Source organism: Neolamprologus brichardi, chromosome 12 (genome assembly GCF_056152115.1).
Source record: "Neolamprologus brichardi isolate AB-2024 chromosome 12, ASM5615211v1, whole genome shotgun sequence".
NCBI classification, from domain to species: domain Eukaryota; kingdom Metazoa; phylum Chordata; class Actinopteri; order Cichliformes; family Cichlidae; genus Neolamprologus; species Neolamprologus brichardi.
Window position 1 is genome coordinate 28,397,887 of NC_142115.1, and position 27,514 is coordinate 28,425,400.

The 27,514-nt window shown below is 41.1% G+C and overlaps 1 protein-coding gene across 8 annotated transcripts in view; it reads right to left on the reverse strand.

Moving 5' to 3' along the window:
* Window positions 1-27,514, reverse strand: part of slc20a2 (solute carrier family 20 member 2) — a 42,679-nt gene that overhangs the window by 8,150 nt on the left and 7,015 nt on the right. For 3 of the 8 annotated variants that reach the window (XM_006789999.3, XM_006789992.3, XM_006789996.3), the window contains exons 2-9: window positions 8,504-9,088; window positions 4,615-4,755; window positions 4,001-4,086; window positions 3,184-3,280; window positions 2,889-3,008; window positions 1,506-1,739; window positions 712-1,330; window positions 371-556 (exon numbers count right to left, since the gene is read on the reverse strand). In XM_006789999.3, the coding sequence (XP_006790062.2) occupies window positions 371-556; window positions 712-1,330; window positions 1,506-1,739; window positions 2,889-3,008; window positions 3,184-3,280; window positions 4,001-4,086; window positions 4,615-4,755; window positions 8,504-8,792 (1,772 nt within the window). In that variant the 5' untranslated portion in view covers window positions 8,793-9,088. Of the gene's footprint in view, window positions 1-370; window positions 557-711; window positions 1,331-1,505; window positions 1,740-2,888; window positions 3,009-3,183; window positions 3,281-4,000; window positions 4,087-4,614; window positions 4,756-8,503; window positions 9,089-15,602; window positions 15,817-15,843; window positions 15,987-16,883; window positions 17,250-21,283; window positions 21,591-21,636; window positions 22,473-27,514 lie in introns of those variants that run through there. The other 5 variants (XM_006789998.3, XM_006789997.3, XM_006789993.3 and 2 more) reach the window with 5 other exon arrangements.

Consider the following 27,514-nt stretch of genomic DNA (forward strand, 5'->3'; position numbering starts at 1 on the left):
TCACTCCCTGGCAGACAGTGAGGGAAAATCAGAACATTCTTGAGTTACACAACAGACAAACTGCTTTATGCATTTTGCTGTCTGCACATGGAGTACTAAGTATCTTCTGATTGTTCATTTGCTCTTTACTGCCCTTAAGACATTGTGCATAAGCATTCTAATACGGCTGTGGGAAAGTAAGTACTCACCATGGAGGCTGGGAGCCCTCTATGAACTTGTTTGTGTCAGCGTGTTGAGGCTCTTTGGAGCGCGTAAAACCCAAACATGGTGGATAGTTCACCTCTGCAGCACAACTCTCCTTCAAACGCACCCAACCGCATCCACAGACACGCACATGTGCACTCACTCTCCTGTGAGGTGACTTTCTCACCTTGAGGGGGTGATGGGCGTGAGGTCCTTCCCCATGGTCTGGATGACGCGGCGGCCCCATACCCACAGGCCGGCACAGATGCCTATACCACCGTAAAACAGCAGCCAGATAGGAGTGGCAGCATCCTGCATCACACCGCCCTGTTCGTAGATCATCCACAGTGCCACCAAAGGTCCAATGGCATTACTACAAACAAGAAAGTAGATAAAAACCTTATTCGGGCATTATATACTCAAGTCCAAAGAGCAGCGTGAAGATGATTTTTTATATTTAGTTGACAGAGAAATGTACTCTGGACCATAAAGGTCGCTATCTGTCATGCAACACGTAGGGGGCAGCACCTGACATCGTTGCCTCCGTGGGCGAAAGAACCGAAGCAGGCGGTGAGGATCTGCAAGAAGTGGAAAAGCAGAAACACCTCAGGTTTGTCCTTCTCCTCCTGATCCTCCAAGTCGTCCGGCCCTGGAGGTGCAGCCCCTTCTTCCTCCACCCCTTCCAGGTCTGTGGCAAGCTTCATCTCCACTCCGCCCTCCTCGGCCTCGATCTCAGCCTCGGCCACGGCGTTGCAGTACGACGAGTAGCTGTCGTAGCGTATCCGCTTTTTGGAGTAAGACACGCTGTTGCTCCTGCCGCCTCCCTCACCAACCAGCTTTTCACTGTCCTCGCGTGATTCGGAGCGCATCGGCTGGACGGGCATGCCGCATATTGCCGCTGTGTAGCAGGTGTAGCTGTTGTTGCGGCGCAGCAGGCGGTAATTGTTGTCAGGCGGGCCGGCGTTCGAGCGCTCGTTGTCATCCATGCGGCCCAGGTGGATTTTGTGAAGCAGGTCTTTGTACAGACCCGAGTCTTTGTGCACCGTGTGGTACACCTGGCCATCGCTACGCATGTGGCCATCGAAGCTGAAGCTGCCGTTAGAGATGGGGGATTTGAGGCTGCCGTTCGTCATTGAGTGTGTCCGACCTGGAAGACAGACGATTAATGAAAAGTCTGCGTGGGAGCAGGATATTAATGATGATGACCGACGAGTTTGATCTCCATTAATGGCAAGTTTATTTATGCTAATAAGTATTAACGCATAAATAAAGCTATAGTTACTCCCTTCTTATCAAATATTATTATAAATGTCCAGTTGTACCATACACCCTGCCGTTTGGCAGGATAGTGCCTCCATTCGCCAGGTTGGTGAGCTCGCTGCTGGATTCGCGGGTGACCCGGTCACTGCTGCCGCCTGTGAGCGGCATCACAGCCTCATCTGTGCCCTTCGCCCCTGGTAACTCTTTGAAGACGGGGCTCTCCTCCTCCTCTTCAGGGATTTTGTCCAGGCTCTCATCAGAAATCCTCGACAGAGCCTGCTCTTTCTTTAAACGACCTGAAGGAGATCAAGCAGCAGTTGAAAGAGCACCGAGTTAGGACATTTTTGCAGGTTGCTTTAAATCCATCATGAAAGGAAAGCCACAACTGCATTGTGGCAGCCTTTTATTATTAAAGGATTTCAAGGAAACCAATCTGGATGGCAGCCAGTTAAGGAAGCAAAACAGTAGTTAGACAAAAAAAAGGGGAAAAAAAAAAAGATTAGAATTTATTTGTAACTTTTCACGCTTAAAAAAAAGCTGTTGCTTCTGCTTTCAGGTTCAGGAGACAAAACTTCTGACAAGAAACAGACGATCTAAATTATCCCAGTGCCTACCCGACTCTTTGAATACCCTAGTGGAGAAAAAAAAAAACCCAATCAGAGTTATGACCTGTTTTATTTAAGTGGATGCAGTAATATCCAGATTAGCACCAATAATTTTACCTGTAATCCCCGCAGGCATTAGGGGGTTCATGACACGGTCACACAAACCATGAGTCAATGGAAAAAAACATTTATTATTTTGGCCTAAACATAGATATTATTTTTCATGGCTTATAAATACCACTCGGCTTCTTATTAAATTTTATTTATATTTCTTTATAGTGCAAAGCATTTCTGACATCGATCAGATTTTTGGATCAAGTGTTTGAGCTCTTACACAAAGAACCTTTTATTTATCCAGCACAACGTTAAAATAAACAGAGCTGTGCCTTGTCTTTATCCACCACTGTCTACTTTTTCCAATGTTTTAATTTTCTGTGTCATGAGTTTTACAGCGCTGCCTGCTTTGCTGTGGGCTGGTTTTCCCATTAGGGAAACAATTCCCAGCCCTGATCCTGAAAGCTTTCTACACTGCAGGCCACGATCTTAGCCTCTTTCATCTGACCAAGTAGCTCTACGCCCAAAAATCTAAGTGGAGCACTGGAGAGTTCACAGGGATTTTTCTGGTGGCTTTAGTGCCTCTGGCAGAGGCCAACAAGAAAGCACATGCCCTGGCTTCCGTTGTTTGGTGTCAGAGCGTTTTCACATGGCGTGAGAGAGACAGACTGGACACACACACACACACTTGTATGGATATCCTTGTGAGGACATTCGTTTACATAAAACCAAAAGCCTAAACACAACACTTACCCTAACCCTAAACCAAATTGAACAGATACTTACTTGCAATCTTTCTCCTCATCCAAGGACAGACCAATATCCAGACCAGAGCTGCGCACACCAGCGAGCCAGCTAAAGTGATGAGAAAGATGGCCCACACCGGTAGCATCTCCAACCCGAGCACTGCAGTTAATGAACACACATTAAAAAAAAATAAAAAATAAATCATGTACTGACATCACACATTCAAGAGGAATTTTGAGCAAACTAACAAGCGCTTCCATCCCCGAGGTGATAATTTGATCATACACTGGTGTCAGGTTAAATAATCAGAGATATACTGGGAATAAGCACTTACATGGAGCTCCAGTATACATGATGGAGAATGTGTTGATACCAATGGTGGAGGCGTAGAAGAGGGGCAATGCTCGCAGTCCGTTTGGAACAGAGTCATCCTGTGAAGTAAAAAAGGAAATGCAACAATAATGATAATAAATCATAAAACAAAACATGTGCAACACAATAAAATATTAGCTAAAATGAGAACATGATCATATGCAGTCAACGATAAGACAGCATCTTCTGGCTAAAAGTTTAGGTCAGGTCAATTTAAAGGTGTGGAGTAATACAATTATTTCATCTTGCACAACCATGGCTTGCTTTTATCCGAAGGTTAATAATTAATATGACTAAAGAGGCAGGTGAAATGTAAAATGACACTGAATGGGATGTGGATTTTACAGAAGTAACAAATCTCAACCCTGCAAACACAAAACAGAAAGATTGAATATTCGGATGCAGACACAAAAATGAACTCATTCCTAATTTGACCCATCTATGCAGTAACGCCGGCCCAAACGGCAAATCGTCCCGTGACTCACTCATATATAATCCTGCAGTCGTGACCCTCGGATGATCTGCAGCACTTCCTAGTCTGCCAGAGCTTTCCCATTACATAACAAATACGCGGGTGTTGCCATATCAAATGGGTTTTTATCTGTGCTCAAGTTCTTTCAGACAAGTTGGGCGTACACGTGTAAGTCTGTCTCCAATTTCTTATATTAAAATTACCAGATTGGCAGCTAAGTGTGAGTGCGGACAGTGCAACGGCTGCAAATGCAAGGGCAGCGTCACAAAACTGAACACAGCATTAGTTGAAAGTGATGTGCGCCTACCTTGTTGAGGATGAAGTGTCTGATGAGCATAAAGAGAAGTCCAGACATGATTCCAGAGAGCAAGGGGGAGATGAACCAAGATGCCACTGAAGAAGAATTGAAAAATGTTAATGAGGAAACGACAGGAGAGCCTTGCCAACTCTCTACAACTAGAAATTCTGTGTTTTTTTGTGTTTTTAGCCATCAGTTCTCTTCCTAAAATGAATTCCAAGTCATTTCATTTATGAGTTATGTATTTAAGTATGAGATTAAATCCCAATAACCAGTTTTATGGTGAAGTGAGAGTTTATTATTCTTTAAAGTATGCATTATTATTGGATGCTGAGCTCGAGGATGCTGTATGATGTATGACAGAGGCTCTTAACAAGGAAGAAATAGGTTTATCTGCCTAAACTAAACTCAATAAAGTACTGGGTATAAAGTGAGTCATGTACTTGTAAACACAATCTGAAGATTGTTGTTTACTAAAAATCTAGAAACCTTTCTAAAAATCAAACTCCACTGGGCATATCTCAGAGTGGTTTCTATTCCATCAGGTTTCACTGGAAAATGGGGCAGTTATTATAGGCACGCACACAGACACACACTACTTTGATACAATCTTCTGTCATTACCAATCTTGACAAGCTGCATCCACTGTACTCCCTTTGTGCCGATGGCTACCATAGAGAAGCCGATGGTGGCGCCAACGATGCAGTGAGTCCCAGAGATGGGGAGCTTGAGGAAGGAGGCGATTAGCTGCCAGACGGCTGACCCTGTGACCAAAACAGAGACAAAAATCTAACGTTTAGCTTAGTTTATTTATTTGTCCGCCTCCATGCACAAAAACAATCTCTTGGGAAAATTAGCAGTTAATTCCCATCTGCAGTTTGTGTGACATCATGTAACATCTTAAATGAGGGCCCGAGAGTGCCATTGGAAATTCCAAATGACTGCCTTAAGTTTGCAGTGTTTATAGAAGCTGGGACAAAAGTATAATCTGAAAACTACACTAGGCTTTGTTTACCCCTCCTTTAACAAAGACTGCTATTCAAAAATTGCTCAATGATGTGAGTAATTGCAGTGTTTTTGACATAGAAGATTATATATATTTAAAAAGAGGAATATTTTAAGATCCAGTCGTGAGAAAAAGTTTCGAAATAATCACTCAAATATGTCTTCTAAATCACTACATTCATTAGAGACAAATATTTTAACTAAACCAATAACACAGACAAAGTTCAACACAGAGAGTAGTTACTCATGGCCCAAGCTGGAAAACTGAAAAGAACATCTGAGACTAAGACTTTAAAAAGCTCATTAAAATCAGGAAAAACTGGAAGTGTGGGTTTATAGAGGTACCTCTCTCTATAAATAAAGTCATAAAATGTGTGTAGTGAAAGAGCACCCCGTCAAATCACTGAGGAAACAGTGAATTTGAAAATTACAAGATTTTGGGTGATGTAAGCAGACAATAACCCAAAGCGCACAGCGTGAAACAACAACAACAGAGCTGCTGAAAAAAGAAAATTTGTTGCGGAGGCTAAGCCAGAGCCTTAACCTTAATCTAACTGAGATGCTGTGGCATAACCTGAAGGGGGCTGAGGACAGGAATTAAGAGGGGCCGAAACAGTTTTACAGCAGAGGTATTATATGAGGGATGACACAACCTGCCTCCAAAGAGCCAGTCAACAGCTGAACCAGGAAACTGCACTGACTCATGCACACAGCTGAGGTTCACAACAGTTTCAGCCGAGTGGCGCTAGGGAATGTGTATGTGTAGAAAAATGTGTACCATTTCTCTCGGCTTACATTTCCATAAATTGAGTTAGCATGGTGTCTGTTCAGTGCTCCGGTAAGTAGAGCTAGAAACACTCATTGAGTTAGCTGTTAAGTACTGTTTTGGGTGTACATAGTACACTTATAACCTGCAGGGGGGGGGGGGGGGAGGCAACCTTTTAAAAACTTATTTTGGCTGGAGATTTTATACATGTGGTTGTTTTCATTATCCTAGAGAATAATAATAGGACAAATCATTGTCAGCCCTAAATTAGACTTTAAACTCCAGCAAAACACCACAGCCTCCAGTACACAAGAAGCACTGGAGGAAGTTTTAACAATAGGTTAAAACTTCTTTAATTATGCATGAACAATATGCCAGTTAAAACGTTTCTCCAACAGTGACCTGTGGCAGCCAGCCACACCTGAATTTTCATCTCCTTGGGAATCCCCTGTGCATAATGCTGCCCTTTTTAAATCAACATTTGCCAGCAGTCTGTCATCAAAATGGTATTGTCCTAATGGGAGACCCATTGTTTTCTGCTTTTACTGAAATGGTGGTGTGCGAGTCTCCAGTTGATACTCAACAATTCCTCTTTATGTTTCACTTCGAGAGTTTTGTTTTCCTGCGGCTCTTAGGAAATACTTACAATGCTGCAAGGTTAGCTAACATTTGCAAAGCCCCAATAAAATTTCATCTGAAAATACATTAAAAAAAAAAAAAAAACTTTGTGCAGTGCCTTTCATGTACAGTAAGAAAGTGAGTTAGGTGCACTGCTTAATAACAGTAATTATGATACATACATGAGGATTGGTGCATGTCACAAGTACCAGCTGAGCCCAGGATAATATATAGAGCTGGGCGATATAAGATTCTTTCATATCACGATATGTTTTGTTTTTTTTTTTCATTTCAGGCGATAACGATATATATCACGATATAAGCCAAATTACTATATTTGTAAGATTTAAATGTGCCGTTGCTCACAAGTAAAATGTGAAATAATCAGCAGATTGTTTTGATTTAAATATTTATTTCCCATAATAAGTTTACAGTGTGCGCTACTCTGTTTTTTGTCAGACTTGAAATAGCCAAAATACCTTCACACTACGGAACTTCTATGGCTCTTCCGTTCGACAATCTCTCCGGCATTGGAACCATCATCTGTTTTCTCTTCGGTAACCTTCGGTCACTTCTCGGTTGATTTTTCTCTAGTCGCCACACTCATTTCCTCCATTACCCGGGCGGCACGGTGGCTGGCTGCTTCCCAAACAAATACACATGCGCGGCTTGGCACTTGTGCTGTATGTAGCAAGTCACGTGACGTGACGCTGCGGCTGTGATTGGTTCGGCTCTGCGCTACTTAATTTGGATTGGCTGTTCTTTTTTTTTTTTTTTAAGAGGACAAGAGCAGTGAGGTCTGTCGCAATAGTTTAATTTTTCTATCGAGAAAAAGTTATTTCGCAATACATATCGTTATCGTTCTATTGCCCAGCTCTAACAATATATATAACATTATTGTTAAATTCAAATTCATTTCTAAGCCTTTTATAAAGTTCTATGTCTGCATTAAGCTATACAGAATTTTTAAAGATCAAAAGTGGATTTCGGGAGGATTAGCAGGGCCTAATTTGTGACATGGTAAATATTGAACAATACATATCAAAGTAGTTTATATGAGGTAATAAATAAGACATTGTTGAAGTTTAAAAGTTTATTTTACACCTTTACAGATGAAACTGAAGCATTTCTTCTTTAATATATACCATATATTACTGCAATGTGCAAATCTTTTAGGCATGTGAGAAAGATTTCTAATGTAAAGAGTTTTTATTTATTATTTTACTAGGAAAAAGCATGTGTTGTTGTAATCCTAGACTGACAGGATGATGTTGACATCAGGAAAACTGCTGTAGGAATACTTGATCGTGTGGCTGAATGGCTGAAAATAGATCTTTGGCTCTGTGTGCCCCTTCGCTGGATAAGGATCTAAACTTGTAGTGCCTAAAACACTGGAGTGATGGGGGGAGGGGGGCACCTTTGGTAACACATTTTTCATCTATGGAGTGGAAGTCGCAGGAGTTTCTCTTGGCCGCAACTAGCATCACAACTAATATTAGCAAATGAATCAACTTTTAAAGATTTCTTTTCTTGTTGAAAATTTTCAGGAAAAAAGAAATCGCCGTAGCAACAAAGTCAAATGTCTCTCTTCCATCGTGGCTTATTCAAAAGCCTTTTAACAGTCTTAGAAGACAGAAAAGAAAAATACATTAAAGCATCTCTAATAAAAAGCATTTACAGACTGTTTTCAGAGCTACTGACAACTATTATTCTTATTTCCAGTCTCATGGTTGTTTAGCAGCTATAACATCAAAAAGTCAAACATGTTCTCCACTTATTGTGTTTGTTACAAGTTTTGATGAAGTCTGATGTGATTTGTAAAGGATTAAATAAAATAATGAATCCTAAATTTCATCAACATCCAAGTTTTTTTGCACATTCAAGTTACTTCAAACTTCATTCAGACATGCGACAGGTTCCAAATATTACAAAAAAAACAATCACTGGGTCCATTTAGTAGAAGTGCTGTTGTGGCTTTTACATTAAATTGACTCTGGTGCTTATTCCAGCATGGCCTAAAACTGTCCATCAGATAAACATAAGGATTTGCATGTCTAAAATGAGGCTTAAGACATTAGCGGCAACTGCATCACTCAGTGGATGTAAGAGCAAATTCAACTTACCAACCATGGCGCTGACCTCGCCTGCCATGAGCACGGGCACCGTATCATTGTAGAGGCTGACATCTATGATGCCCTTCCGAATCGTCTCTCCCACTTTGGCCCCGAGCAACATTGAACCCAGCGTCTCGAAGATGGATGCCAGGATGCAGGCCTGCTTCAGAGTGACCACGCCGGATCCCACTGCTGTGCCAAATGAATTGGCCACATCATTAGCTCCGACTGAAAATGCCAGGACGAAGGCAATGATGAAGCCAATAACCACCATCCACAGATACGATTCCAGATCCATCTTGATATGATTTCAGGTGAGAAAAATATGCAAAGAAACAAAAATCCTGCTTAAAATATCTACAAAAAAAGAAGAAGAAGAAAAAAAAAAAGATGAAGTGCTCTGTGCGTTTTTAGCGGAGGACTTGGTAAGCCCACACCTTCTCTTCGTCCCCTGGTTATAAAGAGTCTGAGGGGAGAAGCACAGCCGCTAACTAAGCGTTTGGAGCTCAGTCCAAAGATTGGAGGTTAGTGATGGTGGGAGCAGAGAGCATTCCATAGCTTAGTGTGAGACAGTCGGTCTGCACGTTCTTTCACCTGCCGGAGAAAAGAGAGAGAGGAGAGACAGAAACAGATTAGTGTCATAAGCTATGATTACTCTTTTTCAACACCTCCTGACAACACCTCCCTGTGACTTCCTCAGAAAACCAAAAACAAAGAAGTCTGGGTGGGACTAGGAGAGAGGGGAGGGGAGACGCGCATAAATGAAAGATTCGGGATAGATGATGATGAAGCAGAACTGGCTTTGATGAAACAATGATAGCACTCCAGTGCACTCCAGTGAGAAAAGCTGAGGACATCTCAGATATCTACAATAGGAAATCACAGTCTGCACTTCAAAGGAATCAAATCAGATCGTGCAGAGGGTTTGCTGTCAGCACTGACACTATAAAAAGATCACCGTTTCCAGAATGAGACATGAGCAATGCTCCGAACATTAGAAAGGATAGTATCATTTTATCACCGCGCACCAGGGCAGCTGACAACCTTTGCCACACATTCAGACAATCTCAGATAGGAGTTTATAATTTACTTAGTTTTAATGTTCAACCACACAAAAAAAGAAAAATCACACCATCTGTTATTATTTTAATCCGACACAGTGATGCCAACAGTGAAAACACAGAATTTTTATGTATTCTATGAAACGTAGAACCCATTAAAACAGAAATGTTAGTCATAAAGTTGCTTCAGTGGCAGCCCCGTAGATGTTTTCTTGCCAGATTTACATTATAATTGGCTTCCAATCTGTGCTCCTTTAGCCTCAGCGTCACTATAGTTGTGCTTGCCGGGCGACACTGAAAGGTACACGAGTTTTGTAACCAGCTTTGGAGTACAAGTTCAAACAGAACCAAATGCTCTGGTGCAGCGCAAAAAAGAAAAACGTGGTGCATTTAAGTTAAGACTGCAATGCAGCAACAGCATCTGCGCTGATGTTCTACTGCTGCTCGAGGTGGGAGTAGTTCACAACATTGCACCTTTGCAGGTCAGATAGCAATTTATAATACATTTCTTGAGCGGACTTACAAGACTCTTCTTTTCTGATGTGAATAACTATAAAATAAAACTATTAAGCCCCTATTTCCTAATTTCTCTCTAAAATAAAAAGTATCGTTCTGGGGGTGAGGTGGGGGGGGGGGGGCTGTTTTCACAGTTAACCTCAAACAGTCTGGAACAGTTTCATTTTTTCTCTCTTCTGTTTTTTTGTAGCCGTAACAGTTTTAATTGTGAGCTGTATTTCAATAATTGGATTTGGTACACTACTAAAAGTCATTTAAAAAGAATTTTTGTTTGTGGATGATCAGGTGCTGATGATGTTTACCTGTTAAAAAGCCGATCGCATCCACTTAAAGCTGGCCTCACCACTGTTCCCCAAGGCTTACACACAACACAACAACAACAACAACAGCGACATGCTTTAAAATCAGATGATGAGGCCACCTACTACGAAGCCTCCAGTGGTCTTTAAGAGGCCTCTATGCCGCAAATGACTTTGCTTGGGTTTTTAAGTTTGTATCTTCATGGGGACCAATGACAGCCTACTTCCTTCTATGGTTAAACCTGTGGGGGAGGGGGGGGGGGGTTCTTTTATGGGGAAGCATTAAATGTAAACAGCTCTTGGCATAAACCGACTGCATTCTCCTTGCGTGGGGGGCAAGCAGCTCCTTTCTAAATAGCCTGTGGCCAGTTATGGCTCCCTCCTCCCGACCGAGAACTCCATCTGGAACAGTCGGTGTCACGCACTCTTAGCCTTTATCCTTTGCAGAACCACAACAAACACATAAAAACATGATAATTTGTCTTTTGATCAAGACCTCCTGGAATAGGGATCCATTAGTGACACTAAAAATGATTACGTCGCTGCTGATTTGAAAAATAAGTGGACACATTTCTTGGTTTTCTCACAGTAAAATCACAGAAGTGAAGGTGAGGAGAGCTCAGAGGCTGCCAAATCTCAAACAGAATGAGTAAACAATGACTTGATGATGTACTGACCCCCGAGGTGAAATCCTCTCCAGTGAGAGAAACACATCTGAGCACAAGTCTCTTGGCAAAATTTTTATGTATTATTGTAGGGTCTACCTTACAATATAAAGCGCCTTGAAGTGACTGTTGTTGTGATTTGGCGCTGTATAAATAAAACTGAATGGAATGAATTAAAAAGTTAAAGAAACCAAGCTCGTGAACTTGTGTCCATCGGCATAACGAACGAAAATTAATAATGAACGATAAAAAAAAGGCAATATAATGTGGGGCGTGATTTTATCTCTGATTACTTAATTGCTTCCCGACTCATATCTGCTGCTTGTAATTATGTCAATTCATAATAAAAGGCAGTTTAATAAAGGCCGCACCAATATGAAAAGCTACCCTAAACTGATTTCTCACCGAATCTTTATTGAATAAGTTAAAGAATCCATGTGTGGCAGCTTGTTTCATGCCATTGAGTAGCGCTCTCTAAAAATGTTTTCTGCAGTCAATGTATTGACTCTGGCAAAGTCTGCAGGACTAACAGGAGACTGTGTAAATGTTTATTCCGGGGAGCACTGCTGCCACAAGACGACCACATCACACACCACAGTCAAACACGAGCGTCCAGCAACACACAGAGCCAGGCAATGCTCAGAAGAGATGTGCAGCCAAACACATCTGCAGCAAAAGCAGACTGAACGTCCTGTGCCTTAGGGTGACATGGAAGAAAGATAAGAGAGTGATTTGAGCGCGGGTGTGATCTCTAGGTCAGCTGGTCATAATTTTATTGAGTATGTTCTAAAAGAAGAAACTCAACGTGACCGACCCTTAGACTGAAGTTCACACACAGCCACTCCTAGCTGTGTATATAAAATCTAAAAACAACGACACTTTATGATGTCCGTGACAACGCCCGCTAAAAATGACCAAAGTACAGCGCATTTCCAGAACAAACACCTCCCTGCTGCTCTCCATGTCTGATTTCTCACCTGTGACATTTGACGGCAGCGATATCTGCACTGAACATCTAAGACGCGGGGCAGGAACGATCACGCTTTTTCACAGATGACCCCACGTCCTTGAACACAACTCAATAATCCTACCACGACCTGGAGTATGCATTGATTTGGACCCAGCCATTTAGCAAAGAGATTCAGTTTCATATTCATGTGTGTGATTCAAGCTAAATGGACTGTCTGGCTACATGACCTTCAGAATGAATCTTTACAGTTTTTGCCTGAAAGCAAAATAAAACCCACTGCACGGTGTGTCATACAACCTGCTATCTTTCCATTTCATTGCCATTTACCAAGAGCGGCCCTTCGGTAATTCACTTGTAACAATCAATGAATAATTCATGTAAAATATGCGCTCAGTATTAGCGGAATAAAATAGAAGCAAGGACGGAGCAGAACCACAATGCAAATTGATGCACTGCAAATGTAATTGCAATTGCTTTTTGCTACCTGGATAAGAATGAACTCTGTGATGTTTCTATTTTGCAGGTCATTGGGATGCAGGGAAGTAACCAGGTGATGAAACAGTAGCATACAGAATTTAATTTGAAAATTGGCAGCAGAGAAAGGAAATCATATAACTGTTCAAACAACTTAGAAGAAATGTTTGAGATAAGGTGCACACAGGAAGGAGTCTGACCCGCTTTGTTAAGAAAACTAATGCACAGGTGCCATTTTGATAAAAACACTGAGTCCGTTTAAAACAACAAAAACTTGGAAGTCCAGCTCATATTTATATGATGTGATTTTTATCTGCCGAAATGAAGCATCCCGTTTCCAACACAGCTCAGGTGAATCATTTAAAAACTTTAAAAACTGTGCCGCTGCCGCTCTCCAAGGTGCTGATCCTGAGACCACCAGGGATGACTGAGGTGACTTTGATAGGCTTTTTAAGAGCAAGAGCAATATTCAGGTCACGATTAATGTGCCTGAGAAATGCTGGAATTATAAGGGAAAATTCTGGATACAGTGGCCCTGAATAGTTTCAGATGAGTATGAAGAGTTGATTAACAGGCACCATTTCCACAAAGGATGTTGTATGTTCGATATAACGATATATATCGGATGACGATATAAAAACATCTATCGTTTCATTTTACGCTATGTTTGTTTTGTGGTGTCGCAAAATAAACTGTTTCCGGCAATATTTTTTCATGGTTTTGATGGTCACTGTAGTGGCTATATTAATTTCTTAAAGTTCTCTCTTTCTCTTATATTTTATATAACCACGCTATGGACGGACAAGCGCCTGTTTTTATGCGTTGTGGTTAGCAACAACGACGGTAACACCATCGCATGTCCGCTTGTTTATGTTCCACATAAACCTTTCACAATAAAGCTCAAAATCCTGTTGAGACTTTTCAAAATAAACTGAATCACGCGAAAGAGCAGATAATTTATGGATGAGAAGTAAAAAAGAGCTGCCAGGTGCTAAAAAATAAACCTTAGACTCAAACGTTAGAACAGGCTTATCCCCGCAGCACGCCGTGTAATAAATGCTCACAAAGAAAACGGCGGCCGTTACAACTTATGTCTAAAAATGTATCGTTTCATGCATCGGTTAAAACACTCGACTCCAGCTACATGACGCGCAGCTGGAAACACTTCCCGCAAGACGAGCTGCCCGAGATTCACAGAATTTACAGAAAATGTTACATTTTTGTGATTTATATCGTTATTGGGACGATAGAATTCTTATATCGGGATATGAGATTTTGGTCATATCGCCCTATATCATATGTATAATACCTTCATTTTGTTTGTTTTGTCTGTTGAAATTTTATAATTTTTTTGCATCAAAATGTTTCCAGTTGGTACATGGCCATACTTAAGCCTAGTTTATGGTCACCCACACTCACATTTACCTAAGGGCAATTTAGAATTACCAATTAACTTAACTCCACTAACTAAAGCCAGAGAACCCACACAAACACCGAGAAAAACTCCCCACACAAAGACCCTGCCCTGATGGTGGAAATGAACTGAACAGTCAGCTACAGTGCTAACCACTGCAACACTTTCATACGCTTGAAAAATATCTGAAATAACTGAAATAACAAGGACATTGGTACATTTGGAGACACTGCCTTCATTTTCAAAAATACATCACAAACTAATAAGAGCTCAGATATTTTTCTGGATCCAGAGTCAGTCCAAGGAGATGAACCGGCCGTTCCTCCTGAACATGGAAAATTGGAAATTAATAGAATTTTTAAATATCAAGGTAAAATATTCTTTAAAAAAATAAACCCCACACTCCACATCTTATTATAAACACCACCAGTTCTGCACTTCAATCGTCTGTTTAACCTTTATTTCCAAAATCTGTTTGTAAATTGTGGGCCTTCCTTGTTTGTCCGCTAACAGTTTGAGGTTTTATCTTTGAGCGACTGTGTAATTGTTCCCAAAGAGCAAACCACAGCCTTGCACAGCAACGGTGCGCCAAGAGTACCTAAGAAAGCAACCCTAAATAAAAACACTGGAAAGTGACTCCGTAAAGCAACCTGCTCTTGAGGATTATTTCTGGCAGACTCATTTTCTTCCTGTGGATGTGGGTTGCCAAACAGTATCCATAATGAGAGCACTGACACAGACACACATGCACAAACTCAGAAATGACACAACATGGGCAAACAAGGCTAAAGTGGGTCTTCATGTTGTCTGTGCAGAAAAAATTGAGCGAAGTAGAAACATTTAAACCTGAAAATGTTTTTTTCTGGAATATTTATTTTTAAACCAGTCCAGCAATTACAGAGCAGCAGCATCATTCTTGGGGAGGCTAGATGCCAATTCACTCTCGCTTAGCTCCACTTCTTGGCCTCTATCAATTCTTGACACCTAATCTTACATTTGCAGGTGTACAGTGGGTTTCTATTCAATAGCTGCCATCTGTAGCCAAAACTGTAGTCCTTCACACATCTGATACATTCTTACAAACATATGGATGATAGCTGTTTAATAAAATATTGATTTTTAGACTTTTTATTGACCCCAAAAAATGCAGAGACTGCCAGCTAACCTGTAACACTACTAGAGCGTTTCACCTGTTACAGCATCGGCCCCTAGCCGCACGTGTTGTGTGCCATGGACTGTAACACGAAGCCTCTGTGAAAACTACTTCCAGTGATTAGTTTAACTGTTTGTTATCACTGCTGAACAGTGATCATTAATCCGCCGGAGATGCCAATGCACCACAGCCACAGCTGGTGCAAAACACTGTGTCACGAGCTACAGTCTGCATTGACACGCGGCTCCTCTATGCTCACACTGATTCAGCCCCCTCCCCTACCTCTCATCCTGTCTAGGCACATGCTGAATGAAACAGAACTAGAACATACATCTAGTGTCAAGATGATGACTCACAGCAGCATCCTACTAGCCGGCTAATTGTTATACCTGAAGCATACGCAACTGCAGTGCCTCCAAGGACACCGGATGCTCGCATCTACCAGATGGCTCAGTAAGTTAAGAGAAGGAGAGAGATTATATTTAATACCACAAAACTATGAGAAACAGGAAGCCAAGTACAGAAAGATCTAATCCTTTAAAACAGCACCACTCACCTTCATGACTCTTCACATCAAGAGGAGATGGGACAGTGGTGGAAATGAATAAACGTCAAAGACGAAATGTATTTTTTGAGGAGAGGTAGAGGGGGACAGAGGGAAATGGCAGTATGGAAAAGAAAACAGACTGGGAAATAGAGTGGCGAGTGATTGATCAGAAATAAAATTACGCAGAGAGATGGGAAGAAAACTGATGATGAACGAGGAGAGGGGAAGAGAAGGAGCAGAAGAGTCTTACTGAGGAATCGGCAGGTTGTGGTGGTGTTGCAGGAGAGAGGACGGCGCGAGCTAACCACCAAGAGCGAGGGAGATAAAGAGAGAGAGAGAGACAGCAGCACAGCCAGCTGAGTCTAGACTGCCTCTTAAAGGAATTTATCTGCATTCACAGCACACATCAACCAATGACAAATGTCGTAGAAGAAGAGGTGTACCACTGACTGGTTATCTGAGTGCAGAGAGGATGGACAGACAGGGGGGAGGCGGCCAATGTCTGTGGAGGAGGACAGCCAGCAATAGGGGGGGAGAAGAAGAGGAGGTGAACCTGCGTGGATGTGTTTTACAGCCAGGAAAAAGCATTCAGACAGATGAAGGGCATTCAGAGCACTTCCCTCTCCTTCATCACTCTGATCCCAACGCAAGTAGCAGACCGATTCATATAATCATAATAATAATATGCACGCATACTAGAAAACGATGCACAGATGAACGCACACTGTCATCTCTAGCTGTTGTTATTGCAGAATAATCAGTATAATGAAATGAACTAAGGCAGGACTACTTTTCTTTGTAATACAGAAGCCTATCACACAAGAGCGCACAGCATTTCAGCACCATTATTTGGCTGGAGCCCACCCATCACTTTCTCTGCCTTTCTCTCTCTGCCACAATTGTTCCTTTCAAAGACACGCCGAACAGTGCGTCTTTATGTCACTTGACTTGTGCGGGCAGAGATAGGGGCTCTCGTCGACACAATGAAGAGCCGAGGCCAGAGCTGATGTAGGCGACAAAATGCAAAGCCACAGAGTTCGCATCTCTTCAGCAGTTCCTCAACACGTCACTGATAATTAAACAAGAAGAATGGCAAGAAAAATCCTACACTTGAGATGACTTTACAGGGAAACAAACTCTAATTGGCTACGACCAGCAAGGTTTTTGTTCTAAACTTATTGGAGATTTGGCTCGACAATAAACTACCTGCTTCATAAAAAGTTTCTCTTTTAACCTTCACAAAATCTTTTGTGTGGATTTTTTTCTTTGTTTTTTTAAATCGTTACTCACATGCGCCATTGAAGCCAAGAATAAGTCAGATGCCTCCACAGCACACTCTGGGTCCTGTTCCCTTCCTCCTCACATACTGTCCAAGGGCTAAAAAACACGGTGACCTCATCTATCCAGTTCTGTTCAAAGGTCTGATGTTGTATTTGTTTGAGCTTTCTCTTCTATCGCCTCTCAGCTCATTCTCTCCCTTTCTGTCCCCCAAACTGGCCCTGCCTGCTAAAAGCCAATCTGCGTCAGCTGCACCTGCTGCCTCTGACTCTGTACTTCGCAGCAGGGAGGCGCTGTCTCTTAGAACCCAAACACGCACACATACACACACATGCTACAGTCCTATGATCAGTCAGCGTCGATGGGCAGGAGGGGGGTCGCTTAAGAATGACAACAACAGCGCATGTCGCTCTCAGCACCATCTTCAAAAGGTTCACCACACACACACACACACACACAGTTTCATAAATCCTCTCACTAAGTCTATTTATTTTCTCCCCTGCATTGCAGCACTAAGTCCGGTTGTTAAGAAGTGAATAACTCTTCAGATTGCTTCTGATGGAAACACACGGGCAATCTGTCAAAAATTTATCCGAGCACACAGCTAAATAAATAGTCTCCAGTAGAGATTTTTGCTAGATTTACTTTTGTAGAGATCCTGCTATCTCCGCACAATGACTAAAGTCTCAAGATAGACTGCTTTGAAATAAAATCCCCTCTTAACGTTGTTTCTTTCCAAATCTAAAAATATGTTCATTTTCTCTTTATTTCACGATTACATAATTACTCGGTTACAGTAAAGTATTTTGTTGAAAGGGGGACTGCTTTTATGGGGCATTCAACACACTGCAAAGATGACTCATGAATGGATTTTGTGACATTAACACAGCGTTGCCACGAACAACAAAAAGTCTATAGTAATAAATCCCTCAGAATTAACCTTTAACCTCAATTGAATGTGGATATCCGCTGCAAAATGTACCACAAAAAGATTACTTCAACGATTTAGCACATAGAGCTATTTTAAATGCTGATAAGCCTTTTTTTTAAAGTGCCAAAATTCTTACAGCAGAACCAAAGATTCTCCACACATTTCTTCAATGTCAAACTTTGGTATTTAGGTTTGCCGCAATGCAACCAGGAACATTTTCTGAACATTGGGTGTGCTATCCTCTAGCTAATGGCTGTAGTCTCAACCCACAACCATCAAGCAGAGATGAGGTGCATGCTAAAGAGGTCTGACAGACCTCTTTTTGCACTTGGTTTTAAAATATGTACGGGGTGACTGGATCACAAGCGGACAGCCGAGGCACATCGTCATTTAAACCTGTGCCACTTGTGTTTGGATCTCATTAATGTCAAAGGGTCCAGTGCACCATTATTACATGCATCTGTCACCAGTGAAGAAACAGATTATATTTTAGCAAGTGCTAGCACAATGTTTCAAGGACTAATATACATGTATGAGGTGTTTCAGCTGTTGAGAATGACAGGGCAAAGTCATTCACAGGTTGCAAAAAGGGTAGAGGACAAGATAAAGGACCATGTCCTTTCTCGGGACATCTTTTCTTCTTATGTCCATGTTGACGATGCATTTGTAGTTTATACACCAGGTAGTCATATGCGACAACTTCAGCAAGTGTTTTGACTTCATGCGCTGAAATGAGTCAGGGTGGTCATTTACACTTATTTAGCACTTTCCACTGTAATCTGATATCCCAAGGTGTATTTTAAAACCAGGTGTAAATAGGAACATGCAGTTCTGTGCAAAGGTCTTTAGTCACCCTTGGTTCCTCTATATTTTGCCAGGAAAATTGGAAACAGGTGCAGTGAATTATTGAAACATGTCCAAACATACATAGAAATACAATAAATAAGACAAAAACAGAGTTTCTACAATTCAATCAACCTTGAAAGTTAATATTAAGTATGACTAACATTATCCCTCGACACTGTCTGAACTTTCCAAGGCAGGCTTTCTTAACCCTTTAAGACCTACCATAGAACCAAGTCCGCCAGAGCTTATCTTTATATTTTTACATGCTGTGGTGCCATTTTTGGGAGCATTTCAAGTTGCTATACATCAATACAACAATTATAGCCCAAATATTAATAATATGTATGCATTAAGTCAATGGAAACTACATAAATTGCAAAAAAATGCAATAAACTACAAAAAAAATGAAAATCGGTTTTGTTTTTTATATATATCTCTAGTTAGAGAAATTTAAGAGGTTTATTCCTAAAAACTGTAAATACAAAAACATTGCACAAAATAGTTTCCAACCACAGGAAATTCATTTTGAGTGTTTTCATAGTTTCATTTTTGAGAAACACCAATTTTTATATACTGCAGGAAAAACTAAAATAAATATTGTAATGCAAATTTGCAAAAAAAAAAATGCATGTGCATTAAAATAAACTATTTCCAGCAGTGCAATTTGAGTCCTAAGCATCCCAGAAACTATTCAGAAAAGCATAAAGTCAAACATGACTTTTAAAAACACCAGCATAGGCTTATAAGGCCCTGAAGGTAAAAAACTACCTTTTCCACGAAAATGACGTCACTTCGGTTTCGGGCAGGTAATGGCGGACATACGATAGTTGGCGCTGATGTCTATTCCAACCTAGGAAGTGTTATGAACAGCCAGTCTTCTTGAAGGACTTTAAAAGATCCCACAGTGCTTCAAAAATGTAGAGGTTCAAGCTCTGGGGAGGCCAGTCCATGGCTAAAAGTGCACCATTGTGTGTTTTTCTATCCAGGTGTGCTTTACTGCAAAGGAAGGGTGTTTGGGATCATTGTCATGCTGGAAAATAAAGCTGCTGTCAATCAGATGCTTTTCAGATGCTATTGCATGTTGGATCGAAATCTGACGGTACTTTGATGTGTACATAACATAAATTTTGACACAATCTCCAACAACATTGTTTGAAATACAGCCGCATTGGAAAGACCTGTCACCACTGATTTTCAGTCTTGTTCTTGCATAATTTGGGATACCTCAACCTTTTCTCTCCCTTCTTTAGGAATGCCTTCTTGATAGCGACCCTTCTTCCGCCAAGACCATTTTCTGATGAGGCTTCAGTGAACACCAGATGGAGCAACTGAAGGGTCAGATACATCTGCCAGGTCCTGTGTCAAGTCTTTGCTGGATTTATTCCTATTCCTTCAGGACATGGCTTTCAGATATTCATCTACAATGGATATTTTATAGTCTGACATTTCAGTTTTTGTCCTCCACTCCACTGTTCGGTTTCCTTTTTTAAGGACACACTGCACATCATGGGGATTATCTTTTGCATTTTTCATAGATTCGTCTAAAGAAATTGGAACAAATTTTGTGTTTTTGTGACTGACTGATAGTAACAGAGTACCTAAAGATACAATTTGGGTTCTTTGCCAAGTTGTCTGCTATGTATGGACACAAAAAAAGCCTGGACAACTATTACTCATGTGGTAGTACTGAGACTCTCAGACCAATTACCCCAAAAGTATCGAATACATTTCCTGCACTATCAGAAGAGAAAGAAACTAAATTTTCATCACAGTCTCTAATAAGGCCTCTGTTACCGTTGGATTTGGATCTGTGTTATGAAAGCTTTTGCCGCTTAATTACCTTTGGCTAACCCTCAGACAGCAATTATCTTCGATACAGTTTTAAAATGACATTCTCATGCACCTAACAAATATCCAAGCCTTTATCAATGCGAAACCGAGCTCTGGTGCAAGAGCAAACAATTGAGCCCCCCTGTGGCTTTCAATGTTGTGTAAGGCTTAGGTTTAAATACTCTTAAGGTCAGCTCTCTCTGGTTTCAGTGGAGACTATGCATGGGTTTGACACCCTTACTGAGAAATGGCAAACCAAGTAAAGCGACTCATCCCTATTTAAGCGTCTGTATGACTGTTTTAAATAACAGACAGACACACTGCACAGAACCTAACACTGCTTGCCCTTGTTGAGGTTTCTAAGGCATCCAAATAAGGAAATTAACTTAGATCAATAAAATCAGTGTATTTAAAGGAAATACTGACTGAATGCATAAAAAAAACTAGAAAACATCATAATAACTTCAATAATTATACTTTCTATACTTGTTGAAGTTCATAAATTTGGGACTTTAAAGCCAAGGACACACACAATAACCCATGTACCCAATGCCCAAAAACCACCAAGGCTAAAATAGCAGCTCACAAAGGATGGAGTGCTCAGAATAATGCTTTTAGGCAAGCAGAAACTATTAGTCACCTCTGAGAATAACCCATGCACACAATTGGGATCTTAGTAGACCAATCAAACAGTGCCGCAAAGAAGGAAAAAAAGAGCCAACAATTTATTACTAACAATAAGAGGGCCAGTTATTCAGGCAAGCCCTCCTATCATGTGACTGACACAATTAAGCTTGGTACCTACCAACTATTTGGGGCTTTTTTGAGGCTGCAGTCTGGCTTTTTTCACTTTCTGCCATCTGTGTCCATGTTCCTCAGTGTAGGAGTCATCTTACCCCTGACCCTTTCTCCGTTTTCCCTTCCTTGCTCCCTCCCTTCCGTACTTAGTTTTGTCCGAACAGCTCCAGTTCTTTTCCACGAATCAGCATAGGTACCCAAAAGCAAAAAAAACAAATCCCCTTCAGCCCTGTCCTTGCTTCCTTCTTCACTCCTGTGCCGACCCCCTGCCACCCTCTCCTCTTTTTAGATGTGGAAGCAGAACAATTTTGATCTGGCTCTGTACTCACATAGCACTGCCAGGACCTCCAGCCTACCTACCTTTTTCTTGACCGCTGAGACTGGTAATCTACTGCTGGCATGTTCTGTGGTATTAAACTGTGTTACTGGGACAAAGTGGGTGCCGGTATTAGTGAGTGCTGGAAATGTAGGGCAAAAATGGCGAAAGAGTCCAGTGAAAAATGAGACATACCAACATGATTAAATTATGTTTTGGTCCATGTTTACACCACTGGGAATAAAGCATGTTGTCGCCTCAGTATTTTGTCTACACTAAAGCTTCCAAGTGACCCATGAAACTTCAAATGGTCTCCAAAGTGGAGATCTAAAACCTCTGGGATTGTTATGTAATGCGAAAAGACAAATATGAGGCCTTTTAAGCAAATGCTGACATAGGATTTTGTGGTCCTGAGTGCCACAGGATCCAGAACAATATTCACTATAAAGCTCTTTGCTTGGGAGGGGAGAAAGATTTTTCCCTCCAATTTTGTTTACCGTTTATGTTTGAATTTCTCTTACTTTCTCTGTATCCTAATAAAAAGTATGAGAACATATGTGTAGAACACAAGCACAAAAAAATGATTCACCTAACATGCTCATATTTGTGATGTTTTTGGTAGTGCTAGCTGTTCAGGAAAGTTCTATGTGGTGCTAGTGTCCCGCCAGTGGAACAGTGTGTGGTAGAAAGGTTAAAGGAGGACACTATTGGATACATAAACAGTATGTGTACGTGCAGATACTTTAAGCTGTGGGTACTTTTGTTTTTAGCAAAAGGATTATGAAAGCGCTTTGTTTTGTTTCACATTAAATCTATAGTATTTGTAGTATAACACACTTCAGTGACCTTGGATGGCTGCAGCCACCGCATGTGAGGTTAAACGTAAGTATAAAACAAAGCCAGAGAGAGACAGAGCAAAAAGAGAATGAGAGAGAATGGCTCCTCCTAAGCTGCATCTAGTGGCCGTGCCCTCTTGCTCTTAATCCTGGCTTCCAGCACATGACACAGCTAACACTATTACAGAGTGCTTTGATTAGGCCTGCTGCTGCGCGCACGTAGTGACAGACATAGCGGTGGCGGGGGTACGTGGGGTCCTGTACTTTGGCACCACTTTACAGGAATGCCGGGCCTCTGCATAGATGCATGTACAGCCACACAGTGTCGACCCAAGCGTACACGGCTTACACACAATCGAAGAAAAGGCACGAGGCCTGACAGATTACATCTGCAAGTCAGTGAATTGGTGGATTACCCCATTACTGTCATTCTGAAAACTGAGAGTAATGCTCAACAATGTGCTGTTAGCATTAGCCATGGCTAATGTCTTTGTCCTAAGAATGAGTTGCAGCAATGGCACTTAGATTGTTTACAACAGGGAGGGGATTTTCACATGACGACTTCAGCAGCAGGCTTTAATCGCATCAAGGGGTTTAAAAAAAAAAAACTGTATTTTTATAAACTAAGAGGAAAAAAGCTAACTGAGGACGTAACTTTTAAGTTTGCAGACAGGAAAACAAATGCTAAATTAGAGAAAAAAGGTCAGTCCATCATCAGTCGAGAATTTGCAGTCAGATTTATCAAAATCAGGTTTCTTTATTTATGTCTGAATTTTTTGTTTTCTGTTTTTTAAATACATAAATGAAGTGTATCCTCACTAAATGGCGATATATTAGTGACTGCACTGAATCTCAATTGTCTTAGTTAAGGGGAGCTGAGGACACAGCAGATCCAGACTCAGACGTTTCTGAACTACAAATACTCTGTTTATCTCCTGGAATGATTGATGACAACAGAGACGGAACAGTCCACAGGCAGGCCGCTGCCAGTGAACAAATGCGTGCATAAACAAAATCACAATCCTGAATCCAGGACTGTCAACAGAGCACTGCATGGCAGGAGATGTTGGTCTACGTTGCTACGTCTGTGAAATAACAAATGGCTTAATCTGAAAATTACACAGTAAACACAGTGTGGCCAGTGTTATCACATATTCAAGCTGCACCGCACATTCATGGCACATGGCGTCCGCACACAGACACAGTGCACTTTTCAACTTTAAGGAGGTGTGTTCAATTTTGCAATATAAGTGAAAGAATTTCAGCCCTAGCGTTCTGACTAAATGAAGAACCTGCAATCAAAACTGATAACAATTCGCTACACAAATGTGCAAATTATCCATCTGTCCTGATATGCGCAGCCTTGTCAGAATATTTCACACAATATTTTGATACAGCTGCCGTGCACACTCCAGGGAGCGATATTTTTGGGGGCAGCATCCTTGGAGGCTGTGTGTGACATGCGCTACTTTCTCTGTGTGTGAATGCTGTCACAGCATGCCTGGTGCTGAAGGAAAGCCATTGTGACAAGTGGTCTGCTGGTGTTTCGGTGATGGAGGGTAGGATGCGGAGGAGGGCCGCTCTGCCTGGGTCACCTCTAATCTTGTTGGTATAACTCATTTCTTTGAGACTTTTCCATCCACGGCTTCAGATCAGAACATCATCTTGCCCAACCAGTAGGGGGTGCGATGAAGCTGAAATCCCCCCCCCCATTCTCAGTTTTCTTGAGTAGGAGAATTTTAAATACTTTGAGTAAGTTTTTCAACTACTAGCTTCAATGGCAACTTACCATGCTTCTGAATGAGGGATTTCAGTTAAACAAAAGTCCTCTTGACTATACACTTGACTGAACAAATATAATTAGGTTATAAAATTGCCCATGTAAGAACGCCAAAGTGCTGATAAGTCCCATTTCTGCACATTAACTGTTTAAGCAAACATCTCCCAAACGCCAGCAGGACTCAAAAAGAGGGCTTTAAAGGAGCTGATCTCACAGCTATGCTTTGATGTGTTTGCAAGTTTAACTCTGACATTCAGACATTTGTATCAGTGGTCTATTCCTTAAAAAGTTGCCTACCACCTTTTAGGAAAAAAAAATATAACCCTGTCTTTTATCAAAATCAAATATTCTTAAGATCAAAATGTACTTTAGATTATACAGATTATATACGGCCCTAGACACCTAGTAAACATTTTATAATATCATATACGGTATTCTGAAAGATGCCGTGTTTATGTGTAAAGATTATGTAGACAGGTTTGTTGATGTAAGCCTTCTAAGTATTAGTAGGCTGCTGGCCATAGCGGTTACTTGCTGTACACCCAGGGCAGGGCTGGAATGTGATAAACATTATGAAGATGTCATCACCTCTTCAGTATAGGGAACCCTCCGAGTTGTTCAATCACATTTAATCCTAACCTCCTGTAGTTTACTGCAGCGGTCCCCAACCCCCGGGCCTCGGACCAGTACCGGTCCGTGAGTCGTTTGGTACCGGGCCGCGAGAGTTGAGGCTCGGGTGTGAAATGTATGGTTTTCAGGGTTTTTATCGGTTTTCAGCGTTATTTTGTTATCGTTTTTATCATTAACTCGGTTTTCCTGGGTCTTTTCACATGTGTGTTATGAATAAATCTTCTTACTACTACTACGGTACTAGTTTTATTTTGTTGTATTTATCTGCAAGGCCGATCCGTGAAAATATTGTCGGGCATAAACCGGTCCGTGGCGCAAAAAAGGTTGGGGGCTGCTGGTTTACTGGACTGATATCAGGTTTACTTCACAATAGGAGTGTATTCTGTGCCCACACTCTGTTCCAAAATTATCTCTTGTTTCTGTCACACATCTAAAGAAGACCCAATTATACAACTAACCATTATTAAAAATAACAGACTTGTATTAGACCGACAATCATATCCTCCACTCCATTTGAATACTCTGATTAACTCGTCCGTAAAGTGTACAAAATGCCACCTAACATTGTAATAGGTAGTCTCAGCTTGTGAGAGCTTAACGGTATGATTCAGTGAAATTATATGTGATCACAACAGTACTCCCTCGGTACTATTTTAGACTTAAAAATGATGCATATGGCAGTAAATTGGTGCTTACCGTGGAACAAATCATTGAGTAAAATGACTGGATAAAAATATGATTAAAATTTGGGATTTGTTGATCATTTTTGTCAATACTAGAGTTGGAACTACCATCACGTGAATGAAATGCAAAACATAAACGGGAATCACAAGATGACAGCAAACCTTAATGGTACAATGTGCAAAATATCATTAATAGATGTCAGTTGACTGATCGGAATCAATTGAGTTCTATTTTCTAACATCTTACAATTCAAGTGCATAATTAGAATAAACAACTCTGGCCACCATTCATCTCAGTGTGACCGTCAGTCTGCTGTTTACCTCAGCTGTAAATATGCTAGGCGTACAGGTCTATTTATGCTGGAGGAGGCTGCAAAACCTTATGAAAGGAGCCCAATACGAGTCAATGAAGTTTACTTCTGTCCGATGACAATGATACCGAGGTGAACTGTGGAAGTTATCCTGAACTTTTGTGTCCATAAGAGCTACCTTTTTTGCCCCTTTAAGCTACTGTTAGCTATTGTTAGCTACTGTTAGCTACTGTTAGCTGGCATTAGTGAAACTTTCTTTGAAGTTGATTCAACATCGTTTGATTTCATCTTCATTGGGAATCTAATCAAACTGTTTATCAGAGGTAAATTGTGATTGTTAGGACACTTGACCCTAACATTAGCTGGCATGATGTTAGTTTATAACCAGCTGTTTGTGTTTAGCTGGCTGTCAGCTATCGAGAGAGAGGAGGGTCACATCTTATTTGCTGACAATTAGTAATTACAAAAATATCGGGAATAAATAAGCATGTTTATGCATGTTTTCATGTATTAGAGCCCTGGCTTCAGTTTAGGAAATGAGGCTAAAGGTGAGAAAGAAGAGAATGAAGTGGACATGAGGTAAAAGAGAGAGCAGTGGAGGAGGAGAATGACATAATGAAAAACACAAATCTTTTGTACAAATGTTACAGTCATATATAGTTTGAAAGATTGATTTTTGAGGTTTAAATTTATAGTAACTCATAAGGTACTACTTATGTGGCCGGTCTTTAGCCACTTACATAAAGCCCCCTTTGGCGCTTTAACATGGCTACTGTATTCAAGATAGCAACATGGTGGCTTCCAAACCAATGTATGTGTAGTGTATTGTTAATGGATTAGTTCTAAGCTTATGACAATCCAGGTATTAAATGTAAATATTGAATATAATATTGCTGTCTGTGAAAGACAGCGATGTTAGCTCAGAAAGCAATAAATGATGAAGCATCTATTAAGACATCACATTCAATACAACAACCTATCCAAGTGGCACTGAAGTTGATAAATGACACTGAACAACAAACAGACTTAGATTCTGAAAGGTTTTTTAAGTAAGCAGCAGAAGTGATCAATCACCTTATATCTTTACATCTTCCCAACAGGAACGTTGGATGTGTGTCAACCAACAATTCATGTGTTTATTTCCATCGTGCCCAGTGAGATGTGCAAACACTGTCTGACAAATTACAACTTCGTGGCAACAGTCTGAACCTGTTCCGACCACATACCTTTACTTCAGTCTTCTACTGAAGAGATTCAATTGGCCATCAAGTCACGTCCTACCTAGCTTATCCCCATCCCACAAAGTGGCCTCTGGATAGATACCACTGGACTATGACGACTGCCCCCACCTTCTAACCTCACGGCTTCCTGAGGTGTCACGTATCCACCACTTGCTCTTGCACTTGCTAGAGGCAGCAGGGAGGAGGAATGATTTGGCTAGAAATAGCCGTGTCACATGAGCGTATGCAGTAACCAGTCTGCCAGCTGCTCAACCTTACATGGAGCCCTGCCTCATTCGTACAGTCAAATACAAATAAGTGGCAACATTATTAACACAACAGCAATAACCAGGACATGTACAAGTTTCTCATTCATATCTGAGACCTCTTACACATTTCGCCACACAGTGGAGTAAAATGGAGAAAACTGCGATACACTACCACAAGAGGTGACCTGTTTAA